Source organism: Mesoplodon mirus (assembly GCF_964341445.2).
Source record: "Mesoplodon mirus genome assembly, chromosome: 2".
NCBI lineage: Eukaryota > Metazoa > Chordata > Mammalia > Artiodactyla > Ziphiidae > Mesoplodon > Mesoplodon mirus.
The window spans coordinates 230,206,762-230,227,823 of NC_138977.1; the positions used below are offsets into that span (position 1 = coordinate 230,206,762).

Consider the following 21,062-nt stretch of genomic DNA (forward strand, 5'->3'; position numbering starts at 1 on the left):
GTTTCCGCCACAAGGTGTCCTAACAAGTGTCTACAGCTGGTCCTAAAGCACCTTGGGCTTCACATCCTGGTAACTGCTCTCAAGAAAGATCAGGGCTTCCCTGGTGGCCAGTGGTTGAGAGTCCGCCTGCCGATGCAGGGGACACGGGTTCGTGCCCCTGTCCTGGAAGATCCCACATGCTGCGGAGTGGCTGGGCCCGTGAGCCATGGCCGCTGAGCCTGCGCGTCTGGAAAAAAAAAAAAAAGGAAAGATCAAGGCACTAAGTCAACCTGGTGCCCTCCATGCAGCAGATGGAGGAAAAAAACACATGCACACACACACACACACACATTCTCACGCATACCAAAACCCAAGCACTCATGCACATCCTTGGGGCCAGTTCTTCCCAGCAGCTTCGAGGTGTTCAGGGCCCTGTATTGACAGGAATCCCTCCTCTCCCCACCTGCCCTTGACTTGGGAAGCAGTGAGGGCGGAGAGCGGGGGGGAAAGCAGCTCCCAGCAGGGAGGCTCTCCTGGCTGTATTGCCCCCCCCCGACCCTGCCACTAGTCAGACCCCTGGCTCCACCTCGGCTGCAGGTAGTGGAGGTGCTGGTCCACAGCAGGGATGGCCGTTGTCACGATGTGCTCCAGGGTTTAGCCTGAGTATCAGTCCCCATCATGGGCTCTTGGGGACCTTTCAGTTCACAGCTAGAGAGACTGAAGCCCCAGAGGGCACCCACCCCGGTCACAGAGCTGCGGTACTGGCCAGCTAGGACGAGCCCAGGTCTGCCTAGTTCTGTTCGGGGCCCCTCCCAGCCCTGTAGCTGCCCACGCGAGAGCACCAGTGCACGTGACGGCCCTGGAGCCATCACACGGCCTCAGAGACGGGGGCAGAGGACACACTGCCGGTCTTACGTGCAGGTGACCTCTAGAGACCCTTGGCAGTTTCTGAAGGACCATGGGGGTGACCCTTGAGTCTGTCGTGTGCACATGGACACACTTCAGGCAGATGACAGGGATAGCCTGGCCCCCTCCCCTTCTCAGCCAGGGCACGCTGAGGCTGTGGCCACTGTCTCCAGGCTGCTTCCCAGAAGGCTGTAGCCTCCCAGCTGGCCACGGGGCACCTGAGCCCCGGGCCTCGGTTTCCTCGGGAGTCGGGGTCCTTGGAGTAGGGCAGAGGGGCCGGCGGGGGCAGGACGGACCCCCGTCCCCCCTGGTGGGCGTCCGCTCACTGCTGCTGCGCCTGGGCCGCAGGGGGACAGGTCACCCAGGGAAGGCTGCGAGGGTGGAGGAGAGAGCATGTTGCCAAGGCCAGGGTCACCTCCAGGAGGGAGTAGCTGGAGCCCAGCCAGGCTGCCCACCAAGTGGGACATCGCGGGCCCTTCAGCCTGGTCTGACCACATCCAGGTAGCTTCCCTCAGTTACCCGGAAGGCCCCCCGCAGCCTCCCACACTCCCCATCCCGCCCATCAGGCCCAGCCCTGCCTCGGGAGGAGGGTGGGGACAGCCTGGCTAGTGTCCCCGGAAGCCAGAGGGATGAGGGGCGCCTGACCCCGGTACCACACCGCGTCGGGCTGCAGCGTGCCTGAGGACGGAGCCTGCCTCTGTGTCCCAGCAGCTGGCCACCCTCCCCCACCTGTGCCTACTGCTGCCGGGGTAGGGGGTGGTGAGAGACCCCTGCCCCTGGGGAGCTCACGCTGCGGAGGGAGCAAGGCGGGAGGGCTTCCGGAGCGGGTGGCCCTGAATCAGGGAAGTTCTTGGGTGCGGGGCTGCCCTCAGCTCAGCGACCCCAGGGGGCTCCTCCCTGCCTGTCTCTGCTCCCCATGACCCTTGTTGGCTGTCCCACAGGTGGGCCCAGCAGTGGGGACAGCCCAGCTGCCTCCACCCTGGTGCTGATGCAGGTGGCACATCCTCTGAGGATGCCCCCCGGCCCCAAAGCCAGAGTCACCCTGCCCGGAAGGACCCTTTGGGACGAGGCATGAATACAACGTGCAGAAAAAAGACAAAACGGCAGGGGTGGGAACCATTTCATAGTCATGAATGTTTGATCTTTGCTTCACATTCATAAATGGTGCTGTAATGATTCAGGCCTCCTGTGTGCAGAGCTGTGGCTTTAAATAAAAACCCAACAGAGAACGGGGAAGCCTGGCTGCTCATCCTGCCACCCGCTGTTCCATTCTGCCTCACTGGCTACCTTAGACGTGGTCACCAGCCATGAGAGGGCCAGAGGGGGCAAGACGGAGAGTCACCCCAGGGCTGGCAGGACCAAGAGGAAAGAGGATCAAAGCCTCCCGGGAGGGCCTTTTAGTGAAAGCGACATTTAGCTGTGACCCCAGCTCCCCTGCGCCCGTCCCATCAGTGCCACCGAGCGCCCGTCCCTCAGCCCGGCCACCCAGAAGGCACTTGCCCTGACCACACGTGAATTCTGCTCTTGGATGCAGAACCTGACCAACGAGGAGCAGGTGGTCGTCATACAAGCCAGGACAGTCCTGACCTTGGCCGAAAAGGTAACAGTGACTGTGAACGCTGTCGGGACGGGGCCGGGCTTCCCGAAGCCTCCCTTTCTGGCTCAGCGCACAGAAGATGCTCACCCTAGGAGGAGGGCTGCCGGGAGGTGGAGTTGGGGTCCACGGGTCCTATTTGCCTCGGGAGGTCTGGCACACGCACAGGTCAGCCAGCACCGCCACGTGTGTTTGCAAGTGACAGATTCAGCCGGACCTCTCCCCAAGGCCATTCTGCCTCCGCCTCCCCCCAGAGGCCAGGAGGTATGGTGGGTCTGTAAATCGGCAGCATCTGTCTCAGCTGCCGGGACCCTCCTCCGGGGGTCTCCCAGCCCACCCGGGCTCCCCACCCTCCGGCCTCTCTGCTCCCACGGGCCGCCAGCCTCCGCCCGGTCCCACCCCCGCAGCCAGAACCCGCTTGGTAGGCCTGCTGGCAGCGCCCCCTCCCAGCGGCCCCCAGCAGGGCGGGGAGGGATGTCCAGCAAATAGGAGCTCAGGGGCCAGCACCCCGGGAGAACGGGCTGCCTAATGTCCCTCCTCTCCCAGCACTGGGGGGCGCAGACTCCCGGGACACGAGGCGGGGCTGCGCGGGGGGACCCAGGCCTGGCCCGCACGCCGGGCACACAGAGCCCATGATGCCAGCCCAGCCCTGACTCCCACGAGGGCTGAGCCCTCCCCTCCTGGAGGAAGCGTGGGAAGGGCAGGGAGGGCCAGGCCCCCCAGGCTGTCTCCCCAGGGCTCGGGGAGGCGGACTTTGACGCCTGAGTACCTTCCGTCTGTGTCCAGTGGCTCCAGCAGATCGAAGAGACGGAGTCGGCCCTGCAGCGGAAGATGGTGGACCTGGAGAGTGAGAAGGTTCGTGTGCAGCTGGCCACGTGGGCTGCAGCCCCGCGCTCCAGGTTGGCTGCACCAGGCCCAGACACGGGTCCTCTTGCGTTTCAGGAGCTGTTCAGTAAACAGAAGGGCTACCTGGATGAGGAGCTGGACTACAGGAAGCAGTCCCTGGACCAGGCTCACAAGGTAAGAGAAGCACGGCTGCTGGAACCCCCCAGGGGTGGCGGATTTGGGGTAGAAACGGGGAAGGTTGGTCCCACGGCCAGCATGGTGTCTCGGGAGCCACATGGCCTCGGACCTGCCTGGGAAGATCCTGTGCCCAGTGTGACCAGCGTGGGGTTACTCTTCGCATTTCTCCTGCCGGACACCCCTCGCCCAGCGAGTTCCGAGGATGCCTTACTGCTCCGTCGGCAACCCTTGGCCCCAGGAGTGCAGGCACACGAGCAGAAGTCAAGTGGGTATTTGAAATGAGCTGAGAAAATAGAATTCATTGAAACAATGCATTTACAAGTGAGGTGAACACAGCTGAGTGTCTGTCAGTCCATCCTCCCACCCGGGACCCCTGCTTCTGTCCATCTGCACCAACCAGTGCACATGTGCCCTTTGTGCATACCTGTCCCATGGGAAACCATTTCCCCTCTGAGAAACCTGAAGGGACGTCCCCGTGTGCGGTTAACCCCGACATCGGTGCTGAAAAGATGGTTCCTGGAGATGACATCAGGGAGACAGCTTTATGACACACGGACGCACGAACACACATGCACCGCACGCCGCAGAAAACGTCACCCTGGGACTGTGGCTGGGGGCTCCTGCACACAGCGCCGAGGGATGCTGTCAGGGCCCCCGGTGATGCTGGGTCCGCTCCCGGTCTGCTGACTGTCAGGGCTGCTCCCTGCGTGATACTGTTTGGGAGCCCCCTTCCTCCAATTCCGGCAGGAAGGCTGCACATTTTTCTCCCTCCCTGGTTTTCTTGACTCCATAGTTAGGCCTGCACTTCTGCTGGATAATTAGCCATTTTATCTGCCATTCACAAAGCCCTGTGCAGGAGGGAGGCACCTACTGCCTTGGGATGACCTGGCGGGGGGGACACAGGCCTGTGGGAACCTGCTGGGTTTCACACCCTCCCTGCTCTGTGAGCACAGGAGCCACAGCTGGGTTTCGAAGGGGAAGGGTGGTCCCTGCGTGGCTGAGGGCCGTCTAGGGCATCTGGGAGCAGAGGCCTGGCCGTTCACAGGTGAGGACGAGCGCTGGGGCGAGGCTGTGCACACAGAGCCGGCGTCCGGGCGGCCCGTCGCTCAAGGTCAGGCACGCAGGGAAGGTCAGAACATCTCCATCTCCTGCCAGTCTTGGGGTGAAGCCATCGTGATGTTAATTCTAAGCCCCACACTCAGCTGCCTTTATTTTAAAGCTGGAGCGTATCTAAAACACACTAAGCTCTTTTGCTCTAGGAAGTGGCCGCCGATGTGCTGTGTGAGCTGGCAGTGGCCATCAGGAACAATAACATGTAAGCAAGGAACAAAGGTTTCCCCCCCGCCATTTCCTAAAATGTCTACTCAGCCAAAGGACTTTCCATAGTCATTTTGCCTGAAGAAGAAGAAACATTCATTCCTGAAGAGGTTACATTTTTGATGGGAAGATGGGAAGAATTTGGCTTTTTCAAAGATTGTATCTATGAAATTTCCTGAGGAACAAGCTTTAAAGTGCTCCAGATCAAAGTGCTAAGTCACTAGGAATTTACAACAAGGTCTGTATTTTGGCGGCTGGGTGGCAGCAAAGGGATGATACAGCATGTGTGTCTGGGGACCAGCAGCATGGCCAGTTCTCCACGTCGGAGCCCTGGCGGGGCAACGCGAGGGCCCTGGGCTGGAGCCCCCCTGGAGTCTGAACCCCGCTCCCCACCAGCAGGGCCCTGTGCAGGTCGTCCAGCCCAGCAGTCTCATCAGCCTGCCGCAGTGTCCTCACCCGTGAGCCAGGCCTAACAAGAGCACCTGCTTCCTGGAAGGGGCGGGACTGAAGGGCTTCATGGAGGTGAAGCCCTACGCCAGCACAGGCACACACAGGCACCCACGGGCGTGGGCATCCTTAGGGTTATCACTTGGGACAGAGGAGGTGAGGGGCTGGGAGGCGGCCAGAGGCCGGACACGTGGGGCCTCATGTGCAGGCAGCAGGTAGGGAGGCAGACAGACAGACAGAGAGGGAGAGAGAAGGGGAGGAGAGGTGGGGCAGGTGTATGTCTCACAGTCTGGAGGCCAGAAGCCTGACACCAAGGTGCTGGCGGGGCCACATCCGTCTGAAGCTCCAGGGGAGGCCCTCCTGCGTCTTCCAGCTCCTGGGGGCCCAGGCGTTCCCGGGCTTGTGGCTGAGTCACCGCAATCTCTGCCCTGTCGTCACATGGCTTCCCCGCATCGTCCATGACTGTCTCCAAGTTCCCCTCTTCTTCCGAGGCCGTGAGTCAGTGGATTGAGGCCCCCTGATCCAGTCTGACGTCACCTGCACTGGGTGACATCTGCCTATTTCCAAATGATCCACATTCACAGGTTCTGGGGGTTAGGACGATGTTTCTTTGCGGACACGAGTCACCCCACAGGCAGCGCTGGGGACCGCAGAGCTGACGGCCTGGCCCCTCTGCACTTCTGCAGACAAACCCTGTGAGCTCCGCCCTCCTTCCTTCTTAGCGACTCAGAAGCCCAGGGTTTGGCGAAGGTTGTGAGCAAAGGAAGAAGCCTTTGCTGCTCTTTCCTCAAGGGACACCCGGCCGGCCCACGGCCGCTCTGGCCCTTGTCCGACTCTGGCCTCGAATTCTGCTGACCTCGACGTCCCTAGTGTTTCACTGCACGTTAAACATCGCGTGGAAGGGAATGTTCTTGAAATAATCACTCCCGGACTGTTTCCAGCCTCCAGAACATCATTTAACTGGTCCAGGCGGGAGCAGTCCCCTCTGTGGGCTGGCCTGGCGGCGGCGTGACCCCAGGGCGGGGTGCCCCAGTCCCCCAGGCCGTCCTCGGGGGAGGAGGCGGGGACTGACATGTCCCCTCCCGCCCCCAGCACATCCTGGAGCTGGAAGCCATGCTGTACGACGTCCTGCAGCAGGAAGCCGGGGCCAAAGTGGCAGACATGCTGTCGGAGGAGGAGCGCGAGAAGCTCAGGGCGGCGGTGGAGCAGTGGAAGCGCCAGGTCCTGAGCGAGCTGCGCGAGCGGGATGCCCAGGTCCTGCGGGAGCGCATGGAGCTGCTGCAGCTGACGCAGCAGGTGCGCACAGGGGCGCCGCGGGCGCAGGACCTCCGGGAGGGGCGGGGCTTCCCGTGCCTGGCCCTCTGATGGCCACACCTCCAACGACAGTACCCTCCCGTGGCCACGCCCCAAAGCTCATGCCCTCTCATGGCCACACCCCCATATCCCTGCCCTCCAACGATCATGCCCCCAACGCCAGGGCCTTCCACTGGCCGTGCCCCCTGATGGCTATGCTCTCCAGTGGCCGTGCCCATGGGGGACCCTCCTGCCGCACTGCCTGTCCCTCCAGACCAGCCTCCCGGGCCATCCCGCCCAGGCCTCTGGGTGGCACAGCCCCCCTCCTGGGTCCCCCCCGCTCTGGGTCTCTTCCATGGTTCCTCCCTCAGTTGCAAGACCCCAGTGAAGGTGTCATCTGGGGAGCAGCGGCTCACGGGCTAGGGACTTGGGGAACCTTCTCTTGGCCTACAGGCACTTGGGGCCCTCAGGCCGGTCTGGCCAGTTCATTTCAAACTGGGGGTGAGGGATCCTGGCAGACTAGACAGGCTTGGTGTGCAAGACATGCCTCCGCTCCACTGTGCTGGCGTGGTCTTTGTGGCTGTGTTCCGTGTTCAGATACACTAGTGAATCCAGGTTTATTGTGGATGTCAGAGGGCTAACGTCTGACCAGAGGACTGGTCAGCCACCAGGACCCTCGCTGCCAGATCCAGGGTGGTCAGTGTGAGGACTGCCACCTGCAGACCCTCACTCCCATCAGACGGGCTGTGATCAGAGCTCAGCTGCTTCCAGGGTCCAGGCCAGGCATCCAGGTCTGGCGTGGGCACACACACGTCCATCTGCCCGGCATTGTGCACCAAAGTGAAGACTAGAGTTTCCAAACCTGAGGTCAGCCTTGCCAGGAAAGTCCTCCCCGTGACTGACTTTGTGACCCTTCTGGCTACTCTTCTCACTGCTGGAACGGCGTTTTGGAAGGACTGTGAATTGGGCCCTTACCATTTCCTTGAGCTTCTAGCATCATGGTTTATGATCCGGAGGTATAGGAGGTGGAAGGGTGTCATTCCCGTCACAGGGAGCGTGGCTGAGGTGCTGTCCCCCTCTCTCTTGCTGTTGCAAAGAGCAGACTGAGGGGGGCTGTGTCCGTAACGGAACCCGAGGCAGGCACACTGGCCCTCCTCCCGAAGCCGAGGCTCCTAAAAGTCGGCGGGGAGGACAGCCCGAGGCCCCGGGCCCCTCACCATGGCCAGCGTGGCAGCTGCTCTGTGACGACTGGTCCACCAAGCACATGCGTGAAAATCCTGAAGGGCTTTTGCCCACTTGGTTTCCCAAATATTCTGATTATTGAGGGTTTTCCTTCTTTTAACATTGCAGAGAGCTAAAGAATTAGAAGAAAAAATAGAAGCTCAGAAGAGACAAATAAAGGAACTGGAGGAAAAGGTAAGACAAATACAAATCTGGGGGTTTTGCTTTGTTGCCGGAGCTCAGGATGCCATGTGGTGCTAGGTTTGAGGTTGGGGTATTTTTGGACAGAAAGAGGCTTCGGGGACGTGTCTGCTCGGGACAAGGAGCCGCAGCCCAGGGTCTGGGAACACCCCGTCCATGACACCTAGCCGTGCCACCCCAAGGGCTGTGCCTCTCACGGCCTCAGTTTCGCCGGCCGTCGGGGTGCCTGTAGACCGGCGACCAGCGGTCCCTTTAGTGTGATTCCTTGACTGTGGCTCCCAAGTTTGGAAACGGCAGGTGCTGGGGTGCAGCTGGTTGGGGGCCGTGTGGCTTGGGGTCGGGGAGGACTGTCCAGCTCTTCTCCCGACGGCTGGCTCTGCAACTCCCAAATCAGGGCGCACAGAGCACCCTCAGAGAGAAGCCTGCAGGGTGTGCTTCGTTCTAGGACAGCTGGGCTCTTTTGGTCTGCGATTTAGGACGTTTCGATGGCTTCTAGCAGGCAGACTGCTTGTTCGCGTCTTGTGACCGGTTGTGCCTGTGGGGTGGATCTCACCAAAGGCCGGCTCCCCTCTGAGCCTCCCTGGCTTGTCCCTGCCGGAGAGAACGGGAGGCTGGGGTCTGGACAGGACCCGCCACCCTCAACGGGCCACACGTCCTCAGCCCTGCCTGGGAAGAGCCAGCAGAGGCTCTGTGCTCCCGGGTCACAGGGACCCCTCCCCACGGCAGCCCCTGCAGCTGGTCGTCCCCCTGCCCTGCCCACCCCTCCTCCGGATGAACCCGGCCCCTTCCCTGGGCACTTTACCGCCATCTGCCGAGCAGTCTTGGTGGTAACTTGCAAATCCAGAGCTGGTGACAGGCCCCTAGAACCGTGCAGGACACGACCTGCAAAGCAGAGAGGCAGCCAGGGAGCAATTATGTGCCTGCCCAAGGGCGCCAGACCGTGGGCGACACACACCTGGCTCGCCTGGGGAGGCCGGCGGGACGCGCAACCTCGTAGCGATGCAGTCTCTCCCCAGAATGAACCTCTCTTTCCTTTTGCATCTTAAAGTGAGAGCATTTGTTTGTATTAAATACTAGAATTTTAAAAATTGGGTGTTTATTCTTTTAATCTAGCTGAAGCAGCTCTGCTTTTCCAAGCAGTTGTACCACCATCAGATTTTCTTTTGTGTCTAAATTGGCTGGACACCTCCCCCGACCCAAAATGAGGCTCCAAGTGTGAAATCTATTCAGCAAGTTGGCTGTACTTTATCATTTATAATGGGACTGAGACCAAAATACTGTCACGGAGTGTGGTGTTTGCCTGGCACTTGGATCGTCTTTCCGTAAGACTCCTGTCATCATTATAGCCACTTAGCGCCCTCACCATCAGCCCTGGTAACAGGTCCAGATGGCCAGTCCCTGCCACTCCCCCAGAGGCGAAGTGACCAGCAGAGCCTCCCTCCTGACTGTCTTCCGCAGCCTGGCCTCTGGACAGTGCAAGGTCCCTGGGGAGGGGACAGCACCGTCACTTCAGGCCCCTGGCAGTGCAACCCTTAAACCACTGGACACCAGTGCACCAGGATCTGCTCCTGACCCCCAGCTGGCATCTCCACGTCGCTCTGTCTGTGATCACGTTATTTCTTGCCAAAAGCTCTACAAACTCTTTTTTCTCTTTCTTTCCTTCCATGTCTCCACCCTCCCCTTTCCTTTTTAGTTTCTATTTTTGTTCTTATTTTTCTCCTTAGCTTTCATTCTGTGGTCATAGCTCTCCTGGGGACCCTGGCGTGGTGAGTATTTCGTCTGCATCATAAGGACCAGCACGGCCCCCGCTGTTCCGTAAGCAGGAGGTGCTTCCGGAAGGGGACAGCCAGGGGTCCCCCAGGTCCTAGAGGGGAGGGGTCTGCCATCGTCAGAGGGGAAGGGGCGCTTGCCTTCCTTGAGAAGGAAGGGACGCAAAGGACCCCCTCCCACGGGAGCCCCCCAGGGGAGAGATGCGCACACAAAACTCCCTGTTCTCTGCTCCGGGCAACTCGGCAGGGAGCAGTGCTGGTGTTTTCGTGTCTTTTTGTCTTTTCCTTGTATCAAGTACAAGCTTGGGTGACACTGGAGATTCAGCCAGAGATGCGTCCACTTTCCCAGACAAGCTGGGCTCATTCACGGCGTCACAGTCGTGCTAAGCTGTGGCATCGTGCCCGCGGCTTTCAGGCCAAGGCCACATGTGAAAGCTTGACCACTGCTTCCTTCCCAAACAAGATGAGAGGACAAGTAGGGCGTGGCCTCACCATCCCGTCTCCGTCTCTGTCTGTGGCCCCCGCCCTCAGAGGGCCTCCCCTCGGGAGCAGGGCCACCCTTCCTCATAGCCCCATCCCTCCAGCCCTTCCCTCTCTCCCTGCAGCCTCCCTGACCTGTGTCCTGCGTCTCCTTTCTTCCAGCCCTCCGAGGAGCCAGACCCCTTTCCTCCAGCTGGACCAGAGAGCAGCAGGTGCCCCGGTGGCAGAGGGAGGTGCCGCATCTCATTCCTGAAGACTCAAGAGGATCTGGGCTCTGCATACCCCCTCCCGTCGAGGAAGAGGGAGAAAGGGGGTCTTTGAGCACCTCTGCGGGGGACTGTCCCTTTTGATGAGCCAGAATTAGAACTAGTTCTCTGACTGGGGCTCCTCTGAAGAGACCTTGTCTTGGCTGTGGACCCTGGGGTCCTTCCTCGGGACACGGCCTCCCAATCCTAGTTACAGGGACGCGCGAGTCCCCTGCTGCACACGTGTAAAGAGCTGCTTCTGTGCAGGAGCCCCAAACTCCCACCTCCCTTTGTTCCCTTGATGACCAAACGGTGTCTCAAAGGAAGATTCCCAGAAACAACGCAGGCGCCCCGCAAAATGATGCAATGAAGCTGCCACCACAGTGGTGACCTTCGTTCAGGGAAATGGGGACGGTTCATGGAGCATCTCAAGGCCCGTTGCCCCGTGTCTTCCAGGACGGACGGGCTAGGAAGACGCCGCGACTCACTGGCTGGGGTCCTGAGCACTTACTGGCCGACACATCCTGCCACCCTGCCTTGTTGGTGACGCTGTCACTCGCGGGAACAGAACTGTGGCTGCCACGGTGCCATCAGCTTCCCGCCCTGAGCTGCGCCGAGGGACTGACCAAAGGGATGACTGGGGAGCCTGGTAGTGGGAGCTGGGACCAGAGCAATGGACCGACTGGGAAGGGGCCTGAGCTTGTCGGAGACGCAGGGGCCAGAGGACACCTCGGGCTGTGCAGCACCGCGAAGGCTCTCAGGCTGCAGGCGAGGCCAAAGCTGCCTCGTGCAGAGCTCCAGCCCGCACGCTCAAGGGGGCAGTGCCGAGCGAGGATGACGGTGCCCCGGGGCTCTGTGGATGCGAGAAGGGGGCCCGACGCCCAGGGCGCCAGCAGGTGAGGCTCAGCGTCATCCCTGGGGCGTGACGCCCTCCTTCCCGCCCTCTGTGGGCCCTGTGGGCGCCAGCACACCTCCTTCTGGTCTGTGGGATCCCACTTCCTCTGCGGCGAGGTTGGCCGCATTTGAGACGTAGGTTCAATTTGCTGGGACGCTGGCCCTGCAGCAGGAGCCCTAGTGTCTGTACAGGTGGGCGGGGGCACGGTGAGGGCGACTCACCTCCTACCGTGGCCTCTGGATCAGAGTCTGCTCGCTGGGGGCAGCTGGTGTGGGCCTCTCCCTGGTCTGAGGTGCTGAACCCGTTACAGGTATTCTCCGCCCAGACCCAGGACACGCCCCCCCAAGGCTAGCCGAGGCCTCCAGAGGTGCCCAATGGTGGGTCCCAGGGCACATCCCTGAGCTACGAGGGCAGCCTCTCTCAGCTCCTGGCAGAGAAGAACTCCTCAAGGGCACCCGACCACTTCTGCGGACTCGGGCCCTGGCCCTGCACCCCCAGCTCTGCTGGCCTGCCCCGCCCACCCCCGCCTTGCTGCTCCCAGAAACTCCAAAACGAGAGAGCGTCTCACTTTTTCTTGTGGAGCCATCCCTCCCACTGACCCTGACTCCCAGCTCAGTGGGCCTCCCTGGGTCCCCAGGTTGTCACCTCCTCTGCCTGCCCCAGGGCTCAGAGGCATCCCTGGGGCAGCCGGGTGGGTCATCCCCACGGCAGGGACGGAGGATCTGGACGGGGCATCACGCTCCGCTAGTGAGCTTTCCTCTCCAGGCAGAATCTCCTCGGCAGGCGTGTTTCTGTGGGACGTGGTGAGGCTCTGGTGGGGATGCAGTTCTGTATCCGAGTCTGCAGGGTGTGATGTGGGGTGCCGTGTCCCCCACCCCCCCATCACAGTGAACCTCTAACAGTGGGGCTGCAGGGGCCCCAGGAGATGCACCACTGGGCAGAGAAGGGGGTGCGGCAGAGCAGATGCAGAGCCAGAGGCCAGAGCGAGGCCACCACCCGCTCACTCAAAGGGGCCTCGGGACACTTTGCTCTTTCACGCGGCCCGCCTGGGCACATGTTCCTCTAAAGGGGCTCATCTCTGGAAACCGCATGCGGTTAGCCTGGCGCAGGGCCCAGGCACGGCAGTATCTGCTCCCGCATCCCCAGGGGTGCAGGGCATAGCCTCAGGCTAGAAAGATCACTCTGGAGGCTGGTTCTGGAGTGGAGCCCGCTCCCCGCCTGGTCCCCGGCCCGGTCCACACGTGGGCCCTCAAATCCGAACACGCCTGGTCCCCGGAGCTCGGGATCCCTGGAGTTCGGGGTCTCCTCTTAGAACTTGCGCTGAGGTCCTTGGGCTGCGCCGTGTCGTGTGGAGGAAGGTACCAAACGCACCAGCGCTGCGTTTCCGATTGCTTGGCGAGGACGATCCACTGTCACGGCCTGACCCCAAAGGTCACCTGTAGCCGGTGAAGGACAATGAACAACGCGCATGGCCACGGCAATACCTGTATCAAAACGCACTGCCCAGAGTCCCCGGAAGGGCCGCACGGGAGGCGGGGTCGCCTCTGCCCCATCGGGATCATCCCCGCAGCCTTCCCCCTGCTGAGCCAGCCTGGCTCTGGGGTCTGCCTTGCCACGTGCCCAGCACCGGGGCCCTGCCAGGGCTTGGAAGGCTGCTCCGTGCCCCAGAGCTGTGAGCAGGTCTCACCTGTGGAGGAGCCAGATAAGGATGGCTGAGAGCGTGAGAACAGGTCCAGAGGCGGGGGCGCCGGGCAGGCACGGCCTCCCTGGGGTCCAGGAGATCTCCAGGACCTGGACGTTGATGGGGGCCCCCTTGGACAGAGCCATTTTGTGGGTCTGGAGACCCAGAGGTGGCTCAGACCAACTCCCGGGTGCTCATGTTGCGGTAGCCTGGGTGGGGGGCAGTGGGTGTCACAATTCGGGGACAGAACTGTGCTGCACGTCTCGGCTCGGGACACTGCACAGCAGCCGTGGGGCCAGGGTCAGACGTACATTTGGTGCAGTACATGCGACACGAGACGTTAACAGCTTCCTAAGCAAGCATCTCCTTTCTCCTATCAGCTTTATTTTTTTTAAGAGTTTTTTTTTGATGTGAACCATTTTTTTTTTTTTTTTTTTTTGCGGTACACGGGCCTCTCACTGCTGTGGCCTCTCCCGTTGCGGAGCACAGGCTCCGGACGCGCAGGCTCAGCGGCCATAGCTCACGGGCCTAGCCACTCCGTGGCATGTGGGATCTTCCCGGACCGGGGCACGAACCTGTATCCCCTGCATTGGCAGGCGGACTCCCAACCACTGTGCCACCAGGGAAGCCTGATGTGAACCATTTTTAAAGTCTTTATTGAATTTGTCACAGTATTGCTTCTGTTTTATGTTTTGGTTTTTTGGCCGAGAGGCATGTGGGATCTTAGCTCCCTGAACAGGGGTTGAACCCACACCCCCTGCACTGGAAGGCAAAGTCTTAACCACTGGACCACCAGGAAGACCCCATCAGCTTTTTAAAAACCTTTTATTATAAAATAATTACAGATTTAAAGAAAAGTTGCAAAACTATTATAGTATAAATTTCCTGTACACCCTTCACCCAGCGTCCCCAGCTGTTCACATCTCATGGACTCACAATGCCCTTTCCAAGCTTAGCTGGTCCACCCACTCAGTTCAGACAAGTGTTTCTGCTCCACGACCCCATACTCTGTTGAGTCGTTCTCCTGGTCCCTCCCAGTGGGCGACAGTTTTCTTAGCTCTTCCTCATCTTCCTTGACCTTGGCACCCTAATAGGAGCTGGTGGATTATTTCGTGGATTGTCCTCCAGTTTGATTTGTCTGATGTGTTTGAATGATTGGGCTGAGGTTATGCATTCTTGGGGAGACTGAGCCCAGGTGACCCCCTCTGAGTGTGTTCGATCGGGGCGGCACGACGTCCATACACTGTATCCCTCTGATGTGAACCTTGATCAAGGTTCTGCCAGGTTATCCGCTGAAAAGGTATCATTTATAACTATAAATAGATGGGGAGAGACACTTTGAGACTAAGCAAGTACCCCGATCCTCTTTAAACTTTTGCCCAATAACTTTAGCAGACATGAGTGGGTCTTTCCTGCCACAGTGATTACTGCCTGTTCTCGTGGTTTTCTATCCCTACGTTCCTTCTATTTTATTAGAACTTTTCTCTGGAGAAGACCTGTCCCCCTTCTCTCATTTTTTTCTTTATCCAATTATTTATAGCAGTATCTGCTTATGGGTATTTAATTTATTCTATGAGTTATAATCCAACACCATCTTTAATTATTTCCTTGCTCAGATTGTTCCAACTTAAGCCACTGAGATTTCCAACAGGTTGATGCCTCTGTCCTTTGAGTTCCCTTCTGTGTCTTGAGCCCTTTCTTACTTTCTGTCTCCTCTGGATGCTCAAGCTCATCTGTATTTTCCCTGCCCCAAGCCTGAAAGCAACCAAGGAGCTCTGGTTCCTTCTGTTGGAGAATGGTGTTTAGGAACCAACATCTCTGGGCTGGGTGTGTTTGCTACTCCTGGGGTGATAGTATTTCTAGGCCTTCTCAGGGGCAGAGCTTGGAAACAGACATCTGTGTGCTAATACATGCATGCCCCCACTTCTTTGTTTATTTCTGCTTCTATCTATCATCTATTATCTACCATCTGTCATCTATCTATCAGCTATCTATCTACCATCTATCTATGTATTTATATAGCTATTATCTATCATCTATGTATATATCATCTATCATTTATCATCTATTATTTATCTATCCTCTATCTGTCATCCATCATCTATCTGTCTATCCATCTATCATCTGCAGGTCTATTATAAAACCACCAGTTCATACTGACACTTGGAATTCAAGGCCAACCATTCAAGACTCATTCCTGCCCCCCCCCTTTCCTTATCTGTAACTACTTTCTTTGGAGATGTGGCTCTCTCCTTATAAACTGTGTTACTTATTTGCCCCAGCCTAGTATCCACACAAAGACATTTCAGAATTGCTCACCCACATCCCCTGGGAGGAACAAGTTTACCGGCAAGGAGACATTTGAGTGCTGTGTCCCTTTTATCTTTAGCCTTTTCGTCTCCAGACAAAATATTGTTCTCCGGAATGATGTAGTCTTGCTCTTTTCCTCTAGTACATTGTCCATTTGTGGCCATTTAGGTTTGTTTGTTATATCTTGGATTCCATTGGAGTTTCCTTCACAGAGTGATTTCTTTAAAATTTACACAGCACAGTTCCTGTTTGTACTGTGTAGTCTCTGGGTCTTGACATAGGTGGGCACAGAGTCATGATACAGGACAGCACCATCGCCCCAGCTCCCTCTGCTTCCTGCCACAGTCACCCCATCCATCCCCAACTCCACCCTTGGCAACAATGGGCTATGTTCCCTTCCAGTTTTGCCATTTACAGGTCTTATAAGTGGAAAATATGATATGTGCATTCAACGTGTAGCTTTGGGGTCTGGCTTTGTTCACTTAGCAGCATGCATGGAGGACTCCCCTATGTTTTTGTAGTTCATTCCTTTTTATGCTGAGTCATTTCTGTTGCATGGATATGCCACATTTGTCCACATTTATCTGCTTGTTTCCTGTTTAGGGCAACTGTGAATCAAACTGTTACAAACATTCATGCACAAGTTTTTGTGTAAATACAGGTGTTCATTTCTCAAGTAAATACCTAGGATTGATAAATGTGTGCTCAATTTTATAAGAAACTATTGTCCAAGGTGGCTGTACGTGTTGCATTCCCACCAGCGAAGTATGTGGGAATACTGTTGCTCCACATCTTTTCCAACACTTGATATGGTCAGTCTTTTGGGGGGAGGAGGTCCATTCTAATAAGGGCATAGGGGTACGTTATTTTAATTTTAATTTGCATTTATCTAATGACTAATGACGTTGGGCATCTTTTTATGTGTTAATTTTCCATCCATGTATCTTCTTCGGTAAAGTGTCTGTTGAAATCGTTTGCCCATTTTTTAAATTCGATTTTTGCTTTCTTATTATTGAGTTTTAAGACTCCTTTATGGGGGCCTCCCTGGTGGCGCAGTGGTTGAGAGTCCGCCTGCCGATGCAGGGGATACGGGTTCGTGCCCCGGTCTGGGAGGATCCCATATGCCGCGGAGCGGCTGGGCCCGTGAGCCATGGCCGCTGGGCCTGCGCATCCGGAGCCTGTGCTCCGCAACGGGGGAGGCCACAACAGTGAGAGGCCCGCATACCGCAAAAAAAAAAAAAAAAAAAAAAAAAAAAAAAAAGACTCCTTTATGCATTCCAGGCATACACCTTTGTTGGTGCAAAAGTATTTTCTCTTTTATCTTTTTGTTCTCTTAAGAGTATCTTTTGAAGATAAGTTCTTAAATTTTGATAAAATCTAACTTATCAACTTAAAAAAAATAGGTTGTATGGTATCGGGCCTAAGAAAACTTTGCCTGATTCAAAGTCACAAATATTCTCTCCCATGTTTCCCTCTGGAATTCTGTGACTTCATGTCTTCCATGTATATTCATGATCCATTTTTAGTTCATTTTTGCACTCGGTGCACAGTTTTGGTTGAAGCACACTTTTTTTGCATGTGGTTGTCCAGCCCTCGTCTCCTCCCACCCCCATTGTAAAGAAGTCTTCCTCTTTTTGATTAAAATGCCTTCTGCTTGGCTGGATCGAGTCCCCGCTCTGTGGTCAGCCCTATCCTGACTGGAGTGTCCTCCTGGACTCTGAGTCACCGCCTACCAGGAGGCAGGGGGACAGAGCTGCTGTGTGCTGGCGTCCTCCATGCACGGCACGCCTGGTCCCCACTGGGTCCTGGGGGTGGGGCTGGGTCTCCAAGGACCTCACCTGCCCAGCTCGGGACCTGGAAGCCCAAGATGTGTGAGACTAACTGTCAGCAGCTCAGATTTACAGCTCTGGGCGGAGCAGGCACTGAATACCCATGAGCCCCCTCTCCTCTGAGCCTGGTCTCAGATTACTCACGCTGAGCTGAGGCCAGGCGGCCAGAAATGACGGCTGTTGCCGTTTTGAAATTCAGGGATGAGCTGCTCTTGCTCAGAACACGTCCACAGTTAACGAGCATTGTGCACACGTGGAAGGGGAACCTTCATTAAAAAAGTATCCGTAATATTTTCCATCATAACCTAATGAAATTGTCTTTTTAATTTGTGTATATTGTTTTATGTGTAAGCACAGGAATAATAGGTAAGGTGTTTTTGGTCCTCGTAGAAGGTTCACCCAAGTGTGAACAGCAGCTCTCGAGGCCGTTCGTGCTGGTGGGGGGGTGTGTGTGGGGGGGGTGAGCGCTGCCTGTCCATCTTGGGAGGAGGGACGGGTGGTGGAGCCCCCAGATCCAGGCACTGAGGGGCCCTGCCAGGGCGGCTCCATCAGCCTGGGCTCCAGCCCCAAGCAGGACCAGGGGGCTCGGGGCTGAGGTCAGACACGTGCTTGTCTGATGGCAGGTGACAAGCCAGTGCACGGAGCGTGGTGGCCGTGCTGCCCGAAGGGCCACTGCTGGTACGCGTGGTGATTCGCATCCTTGCCTGCCCCTTGCAGCCCCTCATCATGGGGCTTTCTTCCTCTTCGCTTCTCGGTGCCCAGAACTGCATTCATCCCGCCACCGGCTCATTCCTGCCAGTGGTCTGGGAATGGCCCACGTGCTCATCTTGTTTCTTGGCCACACTGACTTCTAACCCTATGACCCCGTACCATCACCTGCCCCTCCTCCAGGAAGTAACTGCCTTCTGGACCTCGGGGCAACCGCCCTGTGCAGAGCTTTGTGGCAGACGCGTATGTTTCTAAAAGGTACAATTGTTACTGTGTTTTAAGTCCTTGTAAGAGGTGTCATGCTGTCCGAGTCTTTTGGACACACTGTGCACTTAATATCACGGTGCTTAGACTCGCCGTCCTGTGACCTGTGTGTGGGCTCATCCCTGTGTGGGGCTCCGTCATGGAACTTCACCACGCCTCTAATGGACGTTTGCGTTTTGCTGTTGTGGACGATGCTTCATGAACATTCTCGTAAAGTCTGTGGATGTGCTGGTGCAGGAGTTTCTTCTGGGTGTCCGCCTAGGGGTCATCAGGGGTCATCCAAACACAAGCGCTCGACCTCAGGAGATACTGACAAACCCCTCCAGCTCGTGTTGGCTTTGGGGCATCGCTTTTTTTTTTGCTCTTTGTTTAGAATTCTGTGTTTGCCGTATGGCAAAAGCTGTTCTCTAACGTTACTGAGAGGTTTGCACACGGTCTCAGACAGAAGTGGGATAACTGGCTAGAGGCCGACGGTTCCCCCTCCCCCGGTTTGTGCCTGCCCAGGGACAGCTCATGGCCTGCGGCCAGCTGTCTAGCGCTCTGTAATGTCACCGTCTTGGTTAAAGCAATGATGCGTCTTTTCACTAGCATGACCACGAGGCCATTAATAAGAGATGCCGTTATTAGAGAAGTTGGTGCCAGAAGAGAGCTGGACGCCCCCTGGTAGGGCTGTGAGAGCAGCTCCGAGTAACCCAGGCAGGAAACAAAGCAAGAGCCAACGGAAAGAAGACAGAAAGGGTGTGCTCCCGCCCACGTGCGGGTCTGCGCGTGTGCTGGGCACGCGTGATCAGGTGCAGGCCTGGGAGCCTGGGCAGCGGACTCTGCGCCTGCACCAGCCAGGGAGGTAGGTGTGCGTACAGCGCGTGAACACGAGCAAGTCGCCCTTGTCTCCAGGAGGGAAGGACTGAGCTGGCTTCTGTGTACCTTCCTGGCTGTCCCCCGGGGGCCGGGCCCTGGGAACCTGGGCCGATGCGGACGAGGTGGGGTCCTGGGTGCTCAGACAGTTGGAAGGTGCGGAGCCCGCTCAGTGCCTGCCTCGGCCGGTCCTGCACCGCGAGCTCCACACCAGAAGCTTCCCCCTGCCCCCGCTGGAATTCCTCCCCCACCCCACCCCGACCCCATCACCAGAATGGTCCCCCTGGTACGCAGGGGCAGGGGCGTGGGAGGCCATGGGAGTGGAGGACGGGCCCCTCACCAGGCTGAGCAACCGCGAACAGGGGAGCCCAGTCCCGGGGCTCTGATGCGCGATGCCTGTCACCCTGCGCTTGGCGCCCCCCTGCCCTCCAGAGCCCCAGGGCCCCCGCCTTGTGCGCCACTAAGAGCTCAGTGGTGCGTGCGCCACCTGGCCAGCCGGGGCCCAGCCTGTGGTGGTGCCTGGCCGCCACCCCCTGTCCACGCTCTGGGCCGCGGGCCCAGCACGCACGGCCCCGAAGCCGCCGGGAGCTGCCTTCTCTGCAGGAGGTGCCAGGGGCCGCTGATGTGCGGGGCCACGGGGCTCCCTGTGGGCTGCTCGGTCGAGGTGGGGAAGGAGGCCAGAGGCGAGCGGGCGGCGGGAGGGCAGGAGCCCCCGCACGGGGCGACCACGGTGGACCTGGGACCAGACAGCTTCCCCAGTCACAGCACGTGCGGGCTGGGGGTCCAGGGATCCAGTCCGCGGCCCGAGCCCCCTGGCCCCGTGCCCGTGTCACGCTGTCCCCAGCAGAGGTGCGTCCCCCCCGGCAGCCCGACCCCTCCTCTCTCCAGGCTGGCTTCCCTCCCCGGGCTCCCACGGTCCCCGTCTCCCGTGCTCACCCCCCGTTCCCTCCTGATGGGTCTTGGCTGGGTCTGCTCCAGGTACCTCCCGCCGCAGGGGGAGCCCTGCCCTGCCAGCTCGGCTGGTTCTCTGGTTCCCTGGAGGAGGGGATAGAACAGAGGTCGCCGGGGCTCCCGGCCAGCAGCTTTGGGCAGAACTCACGGAAGCCCGGGCCCCTCTGCTCGCCAGGCCGTCGCCTAACGCCCTCCGTGACGCCCAAACTTCACCTGCCCTGGCACTCCAGGGTGCCGAGGTCTTGGGGGCCCTGAGACATTGGGCCCGGAGGCTGGGGGCCTCACTTCCCATGAGAGGAGATGGCTAACTAACTGCAAGTTGCATCTCCAGAGCGGGGGGCTCCGTCTGACGCGCAGTCTGGGGGTGGAGGGCGGGGCGCAGGTGGGGTCTTTGGGAGCTTCGTGAGGTTTGCTCAGGGGCCTTTCCCGATGGGCCCAGAGAGGCAGCTCTGGGTCAGGAGGCTGGCGTCCGGCCAGCAGACGGCAGAGAATTTCACAGATGAAAAGACGCACAGAGTCAAAGCAAACACAGCTTTGCAGGGAGCCGCCTGCAGGGAGAGACAGGTGCATTCTGTGACTGAGTTCACCCTGCAAACAGAGGTGCGCCTGGCTCGCCCTGGGCTCTCACGCCCTGTGCCCCCTGCTGCTGAGCTGAGCAGGGAGGGACCCTGAGTCTCAGGAGGCTGGTGCGGACTCCGGGGCGCTGTGACCTTAGTGCTGGGCAGGGACGGGTCTTCGGACGCACACCCCGGGTCTGCTCCACCGCCAAGCTGATCTCAGGCCAAGGTCAGACTGCGAGCCTGTGCACACAGGCACCCTTGATTCCCAGCGAGGTGGGAGTGCCCGGAGGGGCCAAGGCCGGCGGGTCCCACCAGCGAACATCCCAGGCCCTGTGGAGGAGGTGGGCAGCACCCAGAGGGCTCCCTGTGGCCCTGGAATGACCACCCCAGCTGAGGCAGGCCTCAGGTCTCTAATCCCCAAATTACTGGGTAGAAAACGCAGCAAACAGACCGTTAGGCCCATATAGTTATTCTGTAAAATGGCCATTAAGGGAAGAGCTTTTTGAAGACTCAGGAATACAGTTTCATGGAAAC

At 58.4% G+C, this 21,062-nt stretch overlaps 1 protein-coding gene across 17 annotated transcripts in view; it reads left to right on the top strand.

Moving 5' to 3' along the window:
• The window catches only part of JAKMIP3 (Janus kinase and microtubule interacting protein 3), a gene marked incomplete at both ends in the record, with an annotated part of 42,838 nt that extends 32,127 nt beyond the window's left edge, over positions 1-10,711 (top strand). For 13 of the 17 annotated variants that reach the window (XM_082610939.1, XM_082610940.1, XM_082610942.1 and 10 more), the window contains 6 exons: positions 2,420-2,485; positions 3,266-3,334; positions 3,422-3,499; positions 6,359-6,562; positions 7,910-7,975; positions 9,675-9,725. In XM_082610939.1, coding sequence (XP_082467065.1) covers positions 2,420-2,485; positions 3,266-3,334; positions 3,422-3,499; positions 6,359-6,562; positions 7,910-7,975; positions 9,675-9,725 — 534 coding nt within the window. Of the gene's footprint in view, positions 1-2,419; positions 2,486-3,265; positions 3,335-3,421; positions 3,500-6,358; positions 6,563-7,909; positions 7,976-9,674; positions 9,748-10,392 lie in introns of those variants that run through there. The other 4 variants (XM_082610946.1, XM_082610936.1, XM_082610930.1 and 1 more) reach the window with 3 other exon arrangements.
• Between the last annotated feature and the right edge of the window lie 10,351 nt (positions 10,712-21,062).